The following is a 19,636-nucleotide window of genomic DNA, read 5'->3' as shown; positions in this document are numbered from 1 at the left end:
ACTTTAATTTTATACAGATTCGTGAAGCTCAGGGATCTTTGTGTAAAATAAACTGAGGTGCTTCAGCAACAAGCTGTTAAAAGTGGAATTAGCAAACAATCTGTGCTGTCAGTAGAATGGATACCAAAATGTGGATCTGCTTAAACAGCATAAGTACTTACTGTGCAATCACTGTTCTGTCTAGGTTATACATGGTTCAAAGTCTGCAATAGATGATTCTGATTTAAAGCGTAAGACCCACACATGCAAAATGCAAGTACTGGGACATTGTAAACAGTATAATTATACCTCTCAAAATTGGGCTCAAGTTGTATGCTGGTACAGTTATAGTACTGGTATCTAACTTTCCATGAAGATATGATGTTTTAAGAGATGAATCAATTCCAGATAAATGAATGAAGGATTAACCATTATTATTATTATTATTATTATTATTATTATTATTATTATTATTATTATTAAAATACATGTTGGACAATGACTTGTAGACCAATAGAACTTCAATGAATTCCGTTACTTTGTATAGAAAGGGTGCAAGGAGTTTTGATTCTGCTCTACATGGTGAATTCTATATGATACAAAAAATAGATTCTGTTTAGAGTTGACTATTAAATATTGTAGCTAGCGACAGTATGCAGCCACACAGTCGACAACAAGTACATTAGTGTCCAATGTTTCTATAGAAAGTGTAGGTGTACCTAGGCTGTAGCTAATTAGCATTTCCGTTTCACCAAATCCAAAGCAAATTGCCGTTCTAAATGGAAAAGGCTGCTCATATAGAACAACTGGACGTGACTCACTGCTAAGAAGGAAACGCGCCAAGTAAATCGGAAAAGAAGCAGAGGAAGGAGGAAGAAAATATGGGCAACATCCTCCTTGAAATTGTTCTGTCGGTTTAATGATTATGGTACGATATCCTTGTTCGGTGTGTTGGTACTAACAACTCTCCGCCCACATTTAACAACACCGAGTGGGACGGGAGGAAAAACAAAACGAACAATAACAGAAGAACGTTGAGCTGCAGGGGTTAGGTTAGCAGTAGTGCAGTGTTGGGAGGGAGCTAAGGCAAGTCGGACTCGGCTTTTGCTTAATAGATTTGAATTCAGAAAGGAAATGCTTCGGTGATTTACAGTCCATGGGTGATGGTTTTTGTTGAAGGTAAGCCGTTATTTATTTAATAATAATAATAATAATAAGTCGTCTTTAGGAACACGATCCGAGTAGAGGGTGGTTTCACGAGAGAACAGAAAAGCATGCCCCGTGGTATATGGTAATTTGCAATGATCTTTGTGTAGGGTCATTTCGAAATGCAGCTATTTGTTTTATTTGAAATGAACAAACACTGTTAAGCGTATTAATTAAAAACACACACGTTATCGAACACAAGCATGAGAATTTGTGCGATGCAGCAGGGGGAAATTGTGGTGCTATCGTGCAGTTTTACTACAATACATTTATATTGTGTGAAGTTGCCTGAGGTAACATTATTCAGTACAATGTCACGCTACGGAAGAAGAATCTGGGTATTTTACAATATAACAATGTTACAGCACAGTACTGCTTTTATTAGAACACTGCAATGGTGTGTACTTCTGCATATTGCCACAACCCATGTTGAATTATCACGAGGTACTTCTGAAAACGGGCTTTGTTTCTTGTAGGAAAGCATTTTTTCTTTGAATTTCTTTTTTGCAATTATGTTGGAAGTATATTGTATGTCAGCAAGCTAGAGTATGCCAAGTTAACAAAAATGAAACTGACCCAGGCGGTGATTCCAAAGCTTCTCATAACCAAGTAGCTACACCGCGTGTAATTTAAAACAATACTGTTACATTTACACATTAAAACAATAAACACCTGAACACATTTGCATTTTTTTTTAACAAATATACATTTTTCAATAATTTCGTGTTATATGTTATTTCATAAAGCATTATTGAAAAAAAAAGTTAAGATGGTTCCCTACTTTGCTTGCAGTTCATTGTCCACAGCGTCTACAACAAGCTGATTTATAGGGAGTGATTGAGTTGACTCTAACTTGAGACAGCTGTTTCAGCTGAGAAACATGGAACAGACATTCCATTTTGTAAAGTTGCAGTGTTTTTCTATAAACTTGGGGATGAAATTATTTTTGGTTTTGTATAGTTCAGTGTCTAGTTTATCCCCAATAGCAATAATAACATCGTTTGTTTAGGTAAGTCATCCACATGGAAAACGAATTGCTTTACACATAAGCCAGTAGACCGTATGTCGTCAAGGAGGGATGCAATGCTTGCAATTGTCTATTGGAGTAAATTGGAGAAAATGAGTCAATTCCTGTAAAGAAACTCGATGCAACCTGATCTGTGTACCTGATTTGGTCTCACCATCAGATACATCTTTGTGTTTATTTTGGAAGTGATACTGTACACGTTTAAACTCGTTCATTTCTTCCCATCACATTGTGTTTAAGTACTGCACGTTTGAATTTAAAATAAAGTATTATGAACTGAAATATTAAGAATGTAATGTAATTGTGGGGTTATTAATACAGTACAGCAATCTCAGCCTGCTGTCTGCTTTGAAATCCAGCAGCATGTAACAGAATTTTGCAAGCTGCACTGCAACCAGTGTATGCAAAACAATTAATCATGACAGCTCCCAAATATGTTATTGCCAAGATAATGTATTATTTTTTTTTTTTTTTTGTGCCAGGCAAAATTAAATCTCTGGTAGAGAACTTGATGTCAGCTTAAATATCCCTTTGTGTGTGTACTGTCTAAATATTGAAATGATTTGGCCAGTTGCAAGAAATATTCATGTTTCAAATACTGGAATCATAATGGCAAAAATCTAAAAGCAGAGTGTTTCTTTAAGGACCAGTAATGCTGCATGATAGGCTTTTCATATCAACAGGTCGCAAGCAGTTTTTTTTATTCTGCTCTATCAATGGGATGTAAGAAATGTTGTTTTTGAAAATAGCAGATTGCAGCACCAACCTGTAGTAGCTGTAAAGAAAATATCGTTTTTTGCTGGTGTGTTAATACGAGGATCAACTCATCACGAATAAAATCAAATTCCTTCACTCCAGCAGATTTTGGTCTGTATTTCTGAGGTATTACCAAGGAATATGGAGAGAAACCTGAGAGTTGTGGAAATATTTTGCCTCAATGGCCAAACTCCTGTCTCTGTTTATGGAACATGCTGCTTATTCATGCTGCTTTAACTGGTTACGCTAGTTAAAAACACAGTATTGTTACGGTTTGACAATTAAACTAAGGCTGTCCAACCACAGAATCAAATATTAATGTAGTGTTGGTAATAAAATAAACAAAGTAAATCATGAACATTACAGTAATTCAAATGCCGTTTTGTATTTTACTATTCAAGTGCGCACCAGTGCATTACATACATCGTGGAAACATTTATTTTGCAGTACTTGGCTGGTAGTTGGTTTCAGTTGTTTACTAATGTGGAGCTGATCAAGAAACAGTCGTTTTTCACAACCATGTAAAAGAGGGTAATAAGTTTGAAGACCATTGTACACTGTAGGGGAAGATAAATGGAAGCAAAAGAAAATGTTAATCTTTTAATGATTCTGTGTTGTTTTGTGAAACAGGTATTCAAGGTATTTGTCTTAGCTACAGTAGAAGCCTGCTAAGTCCTAGAAGTGTGTTACATGCAATCAGTAAGCGAATACAAACTCAACTGAAGCTTACTCTCTATAAACAGCTGTAGTCCGATTACTCAAATTCCTGACATCTTGATATTTCAACTTGCATACAAGGGTGTGGATGGAATTCCCCTTTTATTTAGCAACTGCATTTGAAGTGCTTTGCTGAAATGGATGGCTGTAATGATGTTATCAGTGAGTTTCCATGTTGTTACTGGATGTTTTTCCAGCTGCAGTGAACCACATCGGTCACAATTGTTTTAGCCAACATGTCAGTAGTTCATTTATGCTTAGCTTGTTTCTGAGGTGTGAGCAAATGGAGATGGGAGGGTATTATATTTCATAATGTGAAAGTAAACCTGCATTAATGACTTCTAAAAGTACCGTTAGTGTCATGGAAAATCGTGTCACCGCAAAAGGGAACTATATAAACTACGTCTGTGTATTTGCCATACAGTTGCATAGTTTTATTTAAACTGGAGTGCTTCACTGGGTTTTAATAGCTCAGCTAGACTCGTAGTACTGTATGTCATCATGAACATTGGGGGTGGGAGGGAGGGGAGGGGGGAATACCCATACCCATACCCATACCCATGCCCATACCAAGTTTCTTCAAAATGAAATAAGTAGTTCTTAAGATATACATACAATCTAAATGTGATATCGCCACATACAGTTTGTTACAATGGTGTATGCATCTTCATATTACTTTTTGAGAGTCTTAACCACACATAGCTTTTCTGCGTCACCATTGTGTAGTGCTGCACACCCAAGATACAGTACAGTAAACCACAGGATCAGCATAAGGGTAGATATGTAGTATCTGCTCCTTACTGTACAAAGGGAGAGCATTACCAGATGTGTAATATGGTGAAAACTATCAGCACAAGGCATATACAGTAAACTGTACATCATTTTTCACAGTACTTGCACCAGTCGGTCTCAACTGTGTTGGTTTCTCTTGGTAACTACACCACACAGTTTTGAATAAATAGAGAATGCATTTATAATAAAAACAATCCAGTAGTTCCTTTTAACATAATGTCAGCGAGGCAAGGGGAAGAGGGTTATTGGAAACTGGTTAAACAAGAAAAGTCATAAATAAAAACAAACCAGAATCCCACAAAATATACTATGGCTGATTTACAAACATCAAATATAAACAAACAAACAACACACGTTTCACACTCCTTGACTTATCATTGCAGCTGCAGCCCAATCAGGTGTCTCCGGTTTGAAACCCATTTTCCACCTTGACAGATAGGATGGTGCATAGACGGAATATGTACGTTGGAACAATCTCATTCGCTTATTTTCTTTTCTCTGTAATTACTCTAATTGGGACAGTAACTGCCATGTGTAAGCTGTTTACCATCATCCCAAGCCATCTGTATCCTCGAATACCTTGAGGGTTAGTGACCGAGTAAAAACAGATGTAAGCGTATTGCTGGGGACCAGCCTCCAGTTCAGAATAGTTTGACCTATGCAGTCAGCTTGCCTATCCTTTGTTTAAAACATTGCGCATGTTACTAAATTCAAGGTTTTGCTTACATATCCTCTTATTCTGTCTTTTGTTGGTAGTTTCACAACATAAAACATGTCCCTCCCATATGCCCTGATTCTCTTCCAGCATCAGTGACATACAGTAATTCATGAAGCACTGACTCAAGTGAGACTTGCTACAATTTGAGTAACTGATATAATAAGTGGTGTCTTTAAAAAAAAAAAAAAAAAAAAAAAATATATATATTATTGATTCCTAACTAATTTTATGGTTTCAGGGTTAGGTTATTGTCAAATATGACTTCTTACATTATAAACATAGTTTTGCAATTTTGCCACCCTCTGTTTCCCATTAGTTTATTTTAAACATATATTTTAACGTAAGAAAACCTTGGATGCTTGAACGTGTTTTTGCATTAATGCCTCTCATATTATACAGATAGTGGAAGTAATCAAACCCTTCACAAGCTAGTCAAAGCTAGCATTACATTTTCCACATGGATTCAACACAAATTTAAAAGTGCATTTTAAAAGTTAATCATTTACTGAATATATTCCTCTTGTTTAGAATCATTGTTTGCAGTTTTCATTTTTTTATTTTTATTTAAAGTTTAAAAGCCAAATTTAAAAAATTGATTTACAATGCCCACAAGCCAAATTAATGTTGTTGCGTACCATGGAAAATGAAGGAAGGAGACCCACACAATTTGGAGGTACTCGAATCCACGGTATATTGGTTCGATTATTTCTCGCCAAGTAGCCTGGGCCACACCAAAAACAACAAAGAGTCTTGCACATTCACACAGCAGTATGTCTGACTCAGCTGTCAGCTCTGTCCCCATTGATGTGGGCTTTTATGTCCCCGCCTACTCGGATGTCAGTCAATACCAGCTGAGGGAAGCTTACTGCTTCCCTGCTTACACACACACACACACACACACACACAAACACAGGATCCGCAGACTAGTCGTGTAACAGTATAAATCCCGGGTCGTTACAATATATACAGTATAATAGAAACTTCTATTCTGCCAGTTTAAAGTTTACAGCACTCTTATTTAAATTGTATATTTTTTATAATAAATGTTGTAAGCTATAATTAAATAACAGAATCAAAGGATGTTTATACATACTTGTATTATTTCGTGTTTTGTAACATTAATGGAGAATTTTTTTTACTTTTAGAAAAAAAATACAGTGCAAGCACTGGCACTTTATAAGTACTGTATGTCCAGTTTCAGCTTTCTTTTGCCTTTTTTGATTCACCATAACTACTGTTGCGATACAATATAAATGGCTGACAAAAAGTTATCTGTATAAGTTGTTTGCTGACAGCATGGTTACAAAAGACCTGTGTTCTCCTGGATAGCTCACAGCAGCACAAATAATGTTGGAGCAGCAACAGAATGTGAATCCCCCGTGGATCAACCTGCTAAGTGTTAGAAGCAATTATTTATTTGTTTTGTCTTCAGTTGATCTTGTCATTAGGCTTAGTGCTTGGCTTCCTATGTACTGCAGCTTTAATGTGTGTGTGTGTGGATACTCTCCTAGAATAATACAAGCTGGAGTAGCACCTGGTTATGTGGTTTTCCATACAGAAATTAATACTGCTTGCCAAGCCAAAAGGATCCTTCCGTGGTCCTCTGAAATACTGTGCCTTTCATTTCTTTAAATGGGTTGTCTGGAGTATTCTGTGATACCTCATTTAGGGAGTATCGATACGTACCATGCACAGTATCATGATATTCAATGCTATCATGATACTTTGGCTCTTATGCCCATTACATGTCAAGTGCAAAGAGCATAAGAGGCTAATGCACAGTTAATAATGCTACAGTGTGGTGGAATGTTTGCTGTTTTTATGTCATGTATAAGCTGTTTACTGTCATCCCAAGCCATCTGTTACCTCAAATACCTTGTGGGTTAGTGACAGAGTAGAAGAGGATCACACTATCACATGATCTGGGAAGCAAAACAAAAAAAAAAACAGACACGCACGCACATAGCAGCCAGTTAGATGATAAATGATCAAAATCTAAAAGAATCTTAGAATCAGAACGATTGCAGTCTCCAGTAAGGCAGTCAAGAATAAATAAGTCATTTGTAGCTTCTGCATATGTACCTCAATGAATCTATACTGTTCAAATCTTTTAGCGGATAAAAGAAGCAAAGACTAAAGACAGTATAATGCTAAAGTAGACTAGCCTGATTGATTCATGTACGCTGTAAAACATTTATTTTTAACATTTATTCCCTATTACATTAGGGAATACACACAAACGTTGTATTCCTTAATTTTAAAAACTGCATTCATTTTACAATTTTATAGTGTTAGATATTTTGAAAATCACCACTTCCAAATAATTTAATAAAATTAGTTCAGCAGAAAAAAAAAAAAAAAAAATGTATTTCTGATCAAGAACTGCTTTACCAAAAAACGCTACAAAAATACACAACGCAGTAATGAACAATTCACAGTTAAGCATTATATATAATGCTACATTTCTAAAGCAAATGGGCCACTAATGTAGATGCCTTCATCTTACATGGTATTAAAACAGAATTCTGTTTAATGGTATTCAAGCCAAATTACTCTGCTAAAACAACGCCCCAGTGCACCTTAAATAAGAACAGAAGACATTTCACTAGCGAGAGGCCATTCGAATGATCGTTCTCGTTTTGGTTGTTAAAAATCTTGCAAAGAAAGTAAATTGGACAAAATACAACCACTCTGGCTACTATAATAAACTAAGTACTTTTTATTGCTTTTATGCTGAACCTGTAGCCGTCTGCATTGACGCACTTTTGAAGTGCGACTCAGAAGCTTTATAGGTCCTGTGCTTTCCTTAGAGTATATTGTAACTTTATAATTTGTCAAGGATTTCAAATCTGAAACCAGAATTGAAATATATTGTACAGTTGCAGAACTAGATAAGGTTTTACAATGCATAGTATTTTACAAAATTCAACCTCCGAAATGGCAAAGGCAGACCAGGGCTAAGACTTGCCAAAAAGTGAGATTGGAAACATTATTGCCCGGTTTGAGATACAATTATATTTCAGTATAAAAATAAAGAAACAACACACAAGGTATGAAGTAAAAATTTTTTTTTTTTTTTTATTATTTATGGACAGAAAAAGCATATTACAAATAAAACTTTGATATTAAGAATTTTATTTGGGAGGGAGGGAGACAAAAAAACTTCCATATTATGCTGTTTTTATTTATTTTCAAAACTAGAATAAATGAAAATCGGGCTAAAACATTTTATTGCAAAAAATTAACATTTTATAACAAGTATTTGTGAGTTTAACATTTTATACAAGATAATGATCAGTTAACTACTTACAGTAAATTGTCATTACAGAAAAATGAAAAAGAGAAAACAGGCAGCAAGAAAACTGTAAACCGTTAGGCAACATGCTATGGGCTCTATGTACTAATAATGGTTACGTGTTCGTAAATACTGCAGATTCTGCCACCATCCATCGTAGAATTTCTGCATGTGATTTACTAAGGTGCTCTTGTACCGAACAGCATAAATTACTGCTCATTATATAGGAGAAAACAGAGTTTGCATCTCATTATAAATAGATTCGCAACACAGAAAGTCACCATTTAGGACTTCCAGAAGTAAAGTAAAATTACAATGTAATAATGTAGCGCAATCAGGCCCGAGGCACAGCAAAAACAAACGGTGGCACTGGAATGATTTTTGAAGTTGGGGGTGCAAAGCCAAGAGGGTGCTACCGCACCCCTAGTTCCAGCACCCTTGAAAACAAACCAAACCGTAATCTGAAATAAAGGGTCCCCAAAAACAGGAAGCATGAATAAAACTGAGTTTGTTTCTATATATGGAAGTTTAACATGATGCATATGCAAGGTAATTTTGCACCCTAACCATACGTGCTTTCAGTGCTTTAATAATGTCGCAGAAAACTTTTGTTTGAGTCTATGTACAGTACTGTGCAAAAGTTTTGGGCAGGTGTGAAAAAATGCTGTAAAGTAAGAATGCTTTAAAAAAGACATGTTAATAGATTATATTGATCAATTAATTAAATGCAAAGTGAGTGAACAGAAGAAAAATCTAAATCAAATCCATATTTGGTGTGACCACCCTTTGCCTTCAAAACAGCATCAATTCTTCTAGGTACACTTGCACAAAGTCAGGGATTTTATTGGCATGTAGTCAGGTGTATGATTAAACAATTATACTAAACAGGTGCTAATGATCATCAATTCAATATATAGGTTGAAACAATCATTAACTGAAACAGAAACAGCTGTGTAGGAGGAATAAAACTGGGTGAGGAAATAAAATAAACATAAGAGGATAGTGAAAGCAATTTTTATATTCCTTCAATATGTTAGTAATGTACTTTTAGTTTAGGTATTGTATTATTTTCTGTTAATTTCTATGATTGATTATTGGTAACTAATTAAGTTTAACCTGTTGTCAGAGCAATACAAATAAATAAATAATAGTAAAGAGTACAGCGTTGAGAGGTAACAGTACAGAGTTGAGAGGGGCTGATGTCTTTTTAAAATTAAAAGCGCTGGCTTTATTATAGAAAGAAATGAAGACATTTAGAAGTGCATGTCTGTATTTTCTTTATTTTTTCATATGACACTTGATACTATGATATGAAAATGAGGCCACCCAAAAAAGAGAACCACTGGTCTAGCGCAATGAAAATTCATTCAGTTTGGAACCATGAAGAATTCTGAAAGATAACAATTCATTCCATTGTGGAACCCTGATAAAGTTCCATCTACTCAGACAAGTTCCTTATTTGCAATACTTTAATCACAGACTTCAGAGATAAACGTTGTTTTTCTTTGGATCACAAGATTCGGATGTGGTATGAGGTTGTGTGCCTGGGAGGTATGGAAGGTTTAATATATATATATATATATATATATATATATATATATATATATATATATATATATATATATATATATATATTTATTTAAATTCTGTACAAGGCTGCATATTTGTGGCTTAAATCTGTAACCACTGTAGGTCAAAAGGCGTCAAATCCTGTCTACAGATACCTGCACTCCAACATGCAATGTGCTCAGTTTTGGCATTTTATTTTAATTGAAGAATAACACAGATTTTTCTTTTTTTTTTTTATTGCGGAAAGCTATGATCCCTGCTCATCGCTAAAGATGAAATGATAAACTGAATTCATCATACCCATCCATGTAATACCCAAGTAATGATACATCACTGGGAGCTGCACGGAATATTCCATGTAAATATGAAGTGTTCTGGTTTACATTAAAGGGTTACAGAAAACTTTTTAAAATTATAAATATTTGTACTAATTATTGTAACCTAAATGTGCAGTCTGCTTTAGCATTGTAGTTTTAGCTTTAAAATAAACCTTGTTTTGATTGTATCATGTATACAATAAAATCTCTTGCCTTCAGAGCTGAAATTGGTTCCCTGGGAATTTCTTGCGGTTGGCCAGTGATACAGTGTCTGCTCAGCTTTATTATGCCAAGGCATTAGCATTGAGGTTCTAACTTCTACGTTTTTGCTGTAGCTGACTAAGTGAAAAGTGCACAAGCTGATATCATCAAAACGTAGCCCCTGTGCATCAATTTAGAACTCCTCACCAAAGCCAATATGACTGCAGAACCTCTTTGTGGATATGGTATTGTACAGTGAAAATGATTCATCCACACTAATGCCTTTCTGAAAACCAACATACTGTACATCCTAAAACACTCAAGACAATAATATATCTTTTTTCTTTTACATTTTAGAGCTATCCAATACTTCAAAGTCAACATGCTGGCGTAGTGGAATCCCAGCCTTGGTAGCAGCACTTTGGTAAGTACTGTACATGGGTCTTGCCTATGTGCTGTAAACAGACCTTTCTTATGGAAAAGCTAGAAAAAAACAAGCCAGTCCATTTTTTAAATTACAGTTTTTCAAGATTCCAAAAAAGTAAAACATCCCCACTATTAAAAACCTGTCAAAAAAAGGTTTAATCCAGTTTCTGCTCTTACCAGTGAACCCTTTGGTTGTGAAAAGAGTAAACGAAATGAAGCCATGGAGATGATTAATGGTAAACTACAGGGTTTATCGGTGAGTTACCAGAAAATGTGGTGGTTCATTAAAGTAAATTGACAACCATCCACTTTTCAGGTGCATACAAATATCTTGTGTGTTGGTATCGAACCCTTGCAACAGCAAAATGAACAGAATCCTGAAAGCATAAACTTGAGCTCCTAATTGGGAATACCAGAACCTTATTTGAACATGGGTGCATATTATTCAAGTAAAATGCATGTGTTGGCCAGCTTAAACTCCACCTTTGGCACTCATTAGAGTAACTACAGCAGTAAATGGGTACCAGGTGTGGAATGAAGGAATTCTAAGGAAGTTGTGCAATTTTTAACCCCCTCTTCCTTTTGGAAACAAATATGGCAGAATTTAGACCACACTTTTGACTTTACTTTTAAAATATATATAATTGACTTTTAAAATATATAACACTTACAACTGGTTTCACAGACCTTAATTTGTGCTAGTCTTGGACTACATTAGCAAGGTAAACCACCTCATAATTAGGCACAAATAGGCCCCTTGCATGATGACTACACTACCTCTACCTTTTAAAAGGAGATTCTCACCCAGGCAGACTTGAGACATGTTTAGTTTCCAGGGCTGTAAATTCAGCATGTTGCATGAATACCAAAAATGATTTAATAATAATAATAATAATAATAATAATAAAAAGAAAATAAAACAAATAAAATACACCTGGAAAAACTACTACATTTTATGTTCTTAATTTTTCTGTAAAAAGATGATGTTCTGCCTGTTACTTTTTTAGACCCTTGTTGAACTTGCTGCTCTAAGGCTTGGGAATTGTCTCCGTCATGAAATCCAGTATTAAGCAATGGAAGCAGCTGGTTCTTATTGGAATGCTGGCATGGGTCCTCATCATCCTGGCCCTGTTTACCTACTTCATGGACCTCCATATGGATGAGCTGCATGCTTCAGTCTCCCTAACATACTTTGAGACTGGAAGGCTGAACCCTATTCAGGGTAACAACCGGGTCATCATGGGATCTGTACAAGACCCTCCGGTTTCTGATGCCAACAGCCGTAATGACATCGTCCCATATAACCAAGACCTTACCAAGCAAGCAGCAAACACTTTAAATACAGACAATTGGTCGAGTTTTGACAAAACCGTGAAATCCATGTGGCAAAAAGGAAGTCAAATGAAAAGGACTAGCAATGAAGATAATATAATAGCTGCTGGTCAGCAACAATCTGAAAGCCTTATTAACAAAAACATGGAGAAACTACTCCCTGGGGAAGAAGGCAGTGATGAAAACCAAATTTGGTTGAAGCGGAGGAAGAATTCTAGACGAGGAATGCGCAGAGAGGAGAAGGGGTTAGGGATGGATGATGATTTAGAAGAATACTATTTTATGAAATCCAAGTCTGTCATTTCCAAGCTGTGGAAAGGGAATGTGTCGTCCAAGATGCTGAACCCACGATTGCAGAAGGCCATGAAAGACTACATGAATGCCAACAAACACCATGTATACTTCACAGGAAAGAGGAGCACTAAAAAGCTAAGCAGGGAAAAACTGCTTTGTGAGATGAAGAACCAGCTGAAAGTGAGGACTCTGGATGGGACGGAGACGCCCTTTTCTACACTCGGATGGGAGCAGCACGTTCCGAAGTTTTCCATCGACAAACTCTATCCGTCTGGCTTCAGAAGCTGTGCCGTTGTCACATCTGCAGGTGCAATGCTGAACTCCTCCTTGGGGAAAGAGATTGGTAAGCATGAACATGAGTGATGAAAATGCCTAGGTAAATGCTCCTATGTACAGCTTTTTGGGTTGTTCGATATATTTGAAATTACCAAATGTTAAACTTGTGAATTATACAAGCAGAGACGGCAACAAAATGTATTGCATGTTTCTGTTAGACACATGCGCGGTAATTCTCTCGGAAAGGGCTGACAACTAATGGAAACCCCTTTTTATGCAGTGCCTCGGTGTGGTTTTCAAGATGCCATACATGTTACCAATGATTTGTTGTACTGCATATTATGAAGTTCAGCAAAATATCTCATCTTTCAATAAAAAATAACATTTGTTCTTTGAGAATCGCTACCCTGAGGACCAATAGGGGCAGTTTTGTTTCTGCGTGATTTAAATGTCAGATGTGTTATGACACCACAGGCAGCCCTATGATAGTGGAAGCAGCTTTCTTGGAATACACGAATGCCATCTCTAAGAAGTTATAGTATCTAAAAGGGAGCTGCTGGAACTGGCCTTCGGTGACTTGAGGGTTTGTGACAGGGTGGCACTTTAATTTATTTTGGTATCAAGGTATTTTTGTTGACTCCAAGAACCTTTCCTACTTCCCTTCATGTATGAATGTGTGTGTGCCTGTGATATGCAGGAATTAATTCTTACATACCATTTTCCCAAATCACTGCAGTGTATCCCCATTCTTGGAGAGCAACATAAGCAAAGAGAAAATATAATTAAAAAAGCCAAAGCTTGTATTATTCATACCTGTGTGCAAAAACCCTTGTTGCTGATAGTAGCTGGTCAGCACAGTATAAAAGATGGCCGCTATAGTGCCACATCAGCAGAAACAAAATGGTTGCTGACCTTGGAAGTTTAAAGGTCATAGCTAATATTTAAAAGTGTACTTTTCTTTATCTTGTTGTATTGTATATGTGTATGGTTAACCTTATATATGTGAGTCTGGCCAAAATATTTTTTTGATGATGTTAATGAAGCATTTTTGTATCTGTATTTTTATTTAAAAAAAAATGAGAGCTGTATCTTTAAATGAGAGTTGCCTTATGGGTAATTTATGCTATATATAAGGTCCTGAGAATGCTCAGATGGGGGGTGGAGCTCTAACCTTGAAGGTGGATGGTGGAGAGGCACATGGAATTTGTCTTTCTCTAGTTTTTCTTTTGATTCCTATAAATAGTCGGGTTTTTTTTGCAATTTAATTCTGGTGTATTTATCATCCTTTTTTGGCAAGCCAAACCCAGTCACTCAGCCCGGTGACAGGGTTACTGTTCAGATGTATTGTGTCAGTGTTGCTAGTATGCATTGGCACCATAATAACAGCACTGCAGATTGCCACCCTTGATAGGTAATCATTCAAAAGGCAGCATACAGATTTCAGTAGACAAACTTAATGACTGGTGAATCAGTAAAATGGAATAGTGGTCATTTTCTGCTTTGAAAGTCTGCTTATTTGAAACTGATGGGAGCCCTTCAGGTAGTCTTCCATATCTTTAGTGCCCCGGGGTTCACGAATCTCACATGTGTAGATGCTTTTTTAAATCGTAATGGTGCAGAATTGTTAATGGGCTGGCTATGCTCCTGAACAGCCCAGAAATGTATCACTATGTTGCATGTTGAATTATTATTATTATTTATTTCTTAGCAGATGCCCTTATCCTGGGCAACTTACAGTTGTATACAAAAAATACATATCAAGAATGACAGCACATTTTAAGAGCAAGATCCAAAATACAGTGACTTCAGTCCTAATAAGAGCAAATACAAAACACAGTACGATTTGATATCGGGGTAGTTCAAGAGCAGATAAGTGTTGATAGTTGCGTCAGGGTTAGATAGGAGGGCAAGTGAAATACAGAACACTACAGATTGGGTTAAGTGCAGGATTAAATACAGTAAAATAGGAAGCAGATAAGTGCAAGTTAAAGTGCATTAAAGGTGCAGGGAGGGAGTTGCAGTGGTCTAGGCTGGAGAGTACTGGTGCCTGGACGAGGAGTTGTGCGGAGTAGTTGGTGAGGAAGGGTCGAATTCTTCGTATGTTGCTTGGGAGGAAATGGCAGGTGCGTGCTAGAGTGGAGATGTGCTGGGGTAGGAGAGGCAGGGTTCCAGGGCTACTCCGAGGTTCTTGGCAGAGGAAGAGGGAGAGAGCATGGTACATTCCAACGGAATGGAGAAGGAGATCAGATGAGGAGGGGAAGAAAAGGAGGTCAGATTTAGAGATGTTGAGTTTGAGGTGATGCGAGTGCATCCCGGAGAAGATAGCAGACAAATGGGTAAAGATAAATCCTTTGAGGTGTAATTAAAATAAGACAATGGCACTGTTATGAATCACATTTCAGCACAGGAGCTGAGCAGTGTTGGGCTGTTTAATAGAAGCAGCAAAGCATGTGAACTACTGCTTCAGTGAATTAGTTCTTATGTTTACATAACTGTCTCTTAAGCTCCTTCTGTTCTTCATGAGCACTGACTTGATGGAAGGAACCAAGAACAGAAAAGGGCTTGGACTGCCACCTAGTGGAGACTATCGCACAGCCAAAAACAAATAAATGATGTGCATTGTATATATTGAAGTTGAAAGTCTGATCTGTAAATAATGTATTTTCTATAGCTGGAACGTAATGTAGTTACAATAGACCTATTCCACTTTATTACAGTGCTGCGGTTGCACCATTTTCTTCTAAATGGGGGCACGGGGGGGGACTGAATTATAAATAAGTAAGCATGCTATTTTTAAGTCCATGTGTACAGCTGTGTTACTTTCTCTTTGGGATTAAATACTATCAATCTTTTTAAATCTGCTGCATTAAAAAAAAAAAAAAAACTAATTTTTTCAAGAAACTCCTGGCTGTTCTCAAAGACTCAAAATGTGCTGCATCATAAAAATGCAAAAAAGACCAATCCATCCTTCGCTGCCCAGCAGGTATCGTGAAATGTGATCAAAAGCATTGTGCAGCTGCTTTTACTCCTCCTGAGTTCGTTTTAGCTATGGTATGCATGCTCCACCATATCTCAGTGAAGTATTACCTTATTACAATAGTCTTGTAATATGTAGTCCAGCAGCACTGTCTAGTCATTCTGCATAATCTCTCTCTTGTACTGTAGCAACCTTGGTTAACGCAGGCAGGCTCGCACTAAAGCCTAGCACCGATACCGCTGTACAAAAGAGCCGGCTCCTTTGCAAGGAGTGCATATCGGGCTTGTGTCTTCGTGTGTGATTACGTCGCCTACCAGTCCTGCTGCTGCTTTACCCTGTGCACACTACACTCTCCCCTGCCAGCGTCAAGTCTGCCCCGGACTTGCTCGCCAGGCTACAGTCCTGCTCACTACTGTCAGATATACAATACGGTACAGTAGTACGGATACCCACACAACCATAAGAAATGTCCAGTTCTGCCTGAACTGAACTTTTACGAGCATTCCTAAATATTGGAGGGCTGTGTTCAATTGGCAGAGCGCTCTGCTGTAGCGCTATGTAATGTAAGTCAGCTGTTCTTGAACGGGGTGTTGTTCATGGAGATCATTCTGTGCAGAATCTGACCAATTTAGCAAATGGTCAAATAAGAATGATATCCGTAAACGCTCCCTCTGTTGCACTTGAATCGAGAGCCAACACCATGGTTTTAGCGGCAGTGAATTCAAACACATGAATCCTGTACGGATTGAAAACTGTGTTGAGAGCATTGTTCCTCAGGACTGTGATGTCTCACTCAAGGCACATTTCCAGATAGAGAGAGCAACATTTAAGGTATGTTTTATATATGTTAGCTATTTTGAAATACAGAAAATACATAATTATTGGTTACACTTGTAGCGTTTGAAGTAATATATATGATTCATATTATCAATGAAGGCTATCGTATTTTTAAATCAAAATACATGCTCCATTGTTTACTTACTGTATACTTGATCAGTAACTGCACACATTTGTGGATATTTAAGAGCTGTGATGTTCTCATTAGGAGTGACAGAGTACGTAAAAACCGTAGATTTTAAAAAAAGGACCGTGCAGAGTAATATAAATAAATTGCATGATTTACTTTAGATGTAAGCAGGGAAAAAAAAGTTGGATTTTTATAAATGTCTGTCTTGAAATATTCTTATCACTTCTGTATAAGTAGCTATGTTTAGCCTACAATGTATATTGTATATATATATATATATATATATTATATATATATATATATATATATATATATAATAACGCCTGCTAGGAGACTCTGCATATCCTCGGGGGGGGTTTGGGGAGTGGGGGGAGCGTCGCCTGCTAGGAGACTCTGCATATCCTCGCAAAACATTGCTTCTGTCACCATACAGAGACAACTGCAATTTCAGTGTTATTCATAAGAACTCCACCACAGTTGTTAACATTCCCCTGGTCATCCGTGCTGCATGTGTGTTTTACACAGTTTTTGTGATTTAACACAGCTGATAGCTGTTATCTGCAATTCCACCTAACTTTTTTTGCAACAAGTTAGAACAATTTATTTTTTCAATATTTGATCAACGAGTAACATTTTTTAAACAGCAAATAAAAAAGAATAAAACTTTCCAAAGAAATGATTCCTTCAACGATTCTTTGAATACATCTGGGAATGACTTCAGCGGTTAATGTCTTTGTTTTGCAACCTACATTTCCGTGAGCTCCTGCATCTGCCTCTTCTGTTCCTCTGCAAAGTCTTACAATTGAAGTACTACTGTTTTGTTTGGTTTTTTTCTCCAATATGATTTAAGTCTTATAGATCATATATAATTGTTTATAATGTGTTCTCGGTTCGACAGTAAAGTAACACTGCAAAAGTACCTAATTTTAGTAAAGTTCCCTTATTCTAACTTCCCCTTTCTGCCACAAAAAAAGGTTTTAAATTTTCGATGTAGCCTATACTGCTGTTCTTTTTCAGGCAAAATACACTATGAAGCCTACTCTCGCAGAAATACCAAAACTATATCTAAACAAAAAACAACGTCACATATAGTTCACCTTTAACGCTATTTGTCCATTATTTCTCTTTTTAAACACAAAATATTCCTTAATGCAAGGCCGTCCGAACAAACAGCAGAGTGTTTTGAATGTTGCAGGCGATGGTGCAGATTTACTTCATTTAGTCAATTTAATTACGCTTTTAATTTAAATAAGCTATCGGATTATTTTTACGAAAAAGAATGCACACAGATACATTGGTCAAAAAGTCCAATATGTGGGGAAATTGCACCACAGTCGTTACGCTGGTATTGTGCCTCCACCATTTTGAAACTGCCACCCAGCAAGCTCCTGGGAACGTTAGCGAACATTAGGAAGCGCTCTCGGCGAGCAGGTCGTTCAATAGAAAGCAACACGTAACGCTCCGGAGCGCTCTGCCTATTGAGCGCACCCTGTCTCGGATTGGTTGAGCAATTAGACAATCAGTCAGTTCATTGACAGATGCTTCTGCTGGGCTGTTGCATATGAAAAGAGCTTCAGTTTACCTAGTGAGGGCAATTAGAGGAAAGGGCGGCAGCAGAGCTGCTATTAGTGGACTGCTTCAAAGAGACCAGTGTGTTGTTTAAAGAGACCTGGGTGAATGGGTCACCTTTGTTTGTATATTTCGTTTTATTTTATTTTTTTGGTGTAAAATAAATGTGTTTGTATTACTTAAGTCTAGATAATGCATAGAAAGCTTTATAGAGCACACCTGACTGATGTCTTATCTTGAATGTTGATGTTTTAGGCAACTTTACAGCAGATTTAAAGTAGATCTACTTTGACCACTGCTTTACAGGCAGTTGGATTTGTATTATTAGGCTTCCATGTCAAAGGCTGGGAAGCCTATTGTTATTGTTAAAGTTTTTTTTTTTTTTTTTTTTTTAATTATTTGTATTTATTTTTTTCTTCCCAAATCTTTTAAACTGCTGCTTGGAAACTGTGTGACTGATTAAGTTCTGACTTGGCAGGTAACAAGCTGGATACATTGGCTGTCGGATGCTGAAAAAAATGTTGCTGCTCCGTCCTTGCAATTGGCACCGTGACGCATTTTTCGATAAAACCTTTCGAAATCTTCTTCTGGGGAACCGGTGAAGCGATTGAGCTGACACTTGGCATATAACATCAGCATCCAAACCCGCATCAAGTTTGCAAAGCAGAAGTTTCTGCGATTAAATTTTAATGTCAAAATGGCTGCCACAAATCTTATCGAAACGCGCCCTTAACAGCAAACTGCTGCTATTGAACACCGTTTGACCAACAAACTCCAAACATGGTAGTTATTGTCCCCGTAACAATGGAATACAAGCATGTCAAAATGGTTATGTTTTATAAAACAAGATGACTGCCAGGTGTATGTTTACGTCTGAAATTTAAAACTGCCTCAATTGACAAACGGTTTACTTGACCAACTCAATTTCACAAGTATCGTCCTTGACACTGTAGCAGTACAACTGACTTTTAAGAAACTTGCATTAAACAAGATGGCTGCCTGACGCATTTTTGAACAAAAAAAAAACAAAAAAACTTTCAAAATCTTCTTCTGAGGAACTGTTGAAGTTGCTGATTTTAAACTTGGCACATTGAGAACTAAACATGCTTAGACGGGTACTGATACTGGGGCTTGGGAGCCGTAAAACTGTCTGGCAGTTCTAGTTGTTGTTATATTTTTAAATGTATTTAAATAACCTGCATTAAAAACTATAATGAC

General features: G+C 36.9%; 1 protein-coding gene across 2 annotated transcripts in view; it reads left to right on the top strand.

Moving 5' to 3' along the window:
• Positions 1-831: 831 nt before the first annotated feature.
• The window catches only part of LOC121328039 (beta-galactoside alpha-2,6-sialyltransferase 2-like), a 28,815-nt gene continuing 10,010 nt past the window's right edge, over positions 832-19,636 (top strand). Inside the window, exons 1-3 of one of the 2 annotated variants that reach the window (XM_041272492.1) lie at positions 832-1,158; positions 10,935-11,001; positions 12,011-12,972. In XM_041272492.1, the coding sequence (XP_041128426.1) occupies positions 12,057-12,972 (916 nt within the window). In that variant the 5' untranslated portion in view covers positions 832-1,158; positions 10,935-11,001; positions 12,011-12,056. Of the gene's footprint in view, positions 1,159-10,367; positions 10,418-10,934; positions 11,002-12,010; positions 12,973-19,636 lie in introns of those variants that run through there. The other variant, XM_041272493.1, reaches the window with a different exon arrangement.

The sequence above is a fragment of the Polyodon spathula genome, chromosome 15 (genome assembly GCF_017654505.1).
Source record: "Polyodon spathula isolate WHYD16114869_AA chromosome 15, ASM1765450v1, whole genome shotgun sequence".
NCBI lineage: Eukaryota > Metazoa > Chordata > Actinopteri > Acipenseriformes > Polyodontidae > Polyodon > Polyodon spathula.
This window is presented reverse-complemented; position numbering and strand designations above follow the sequence as displayed.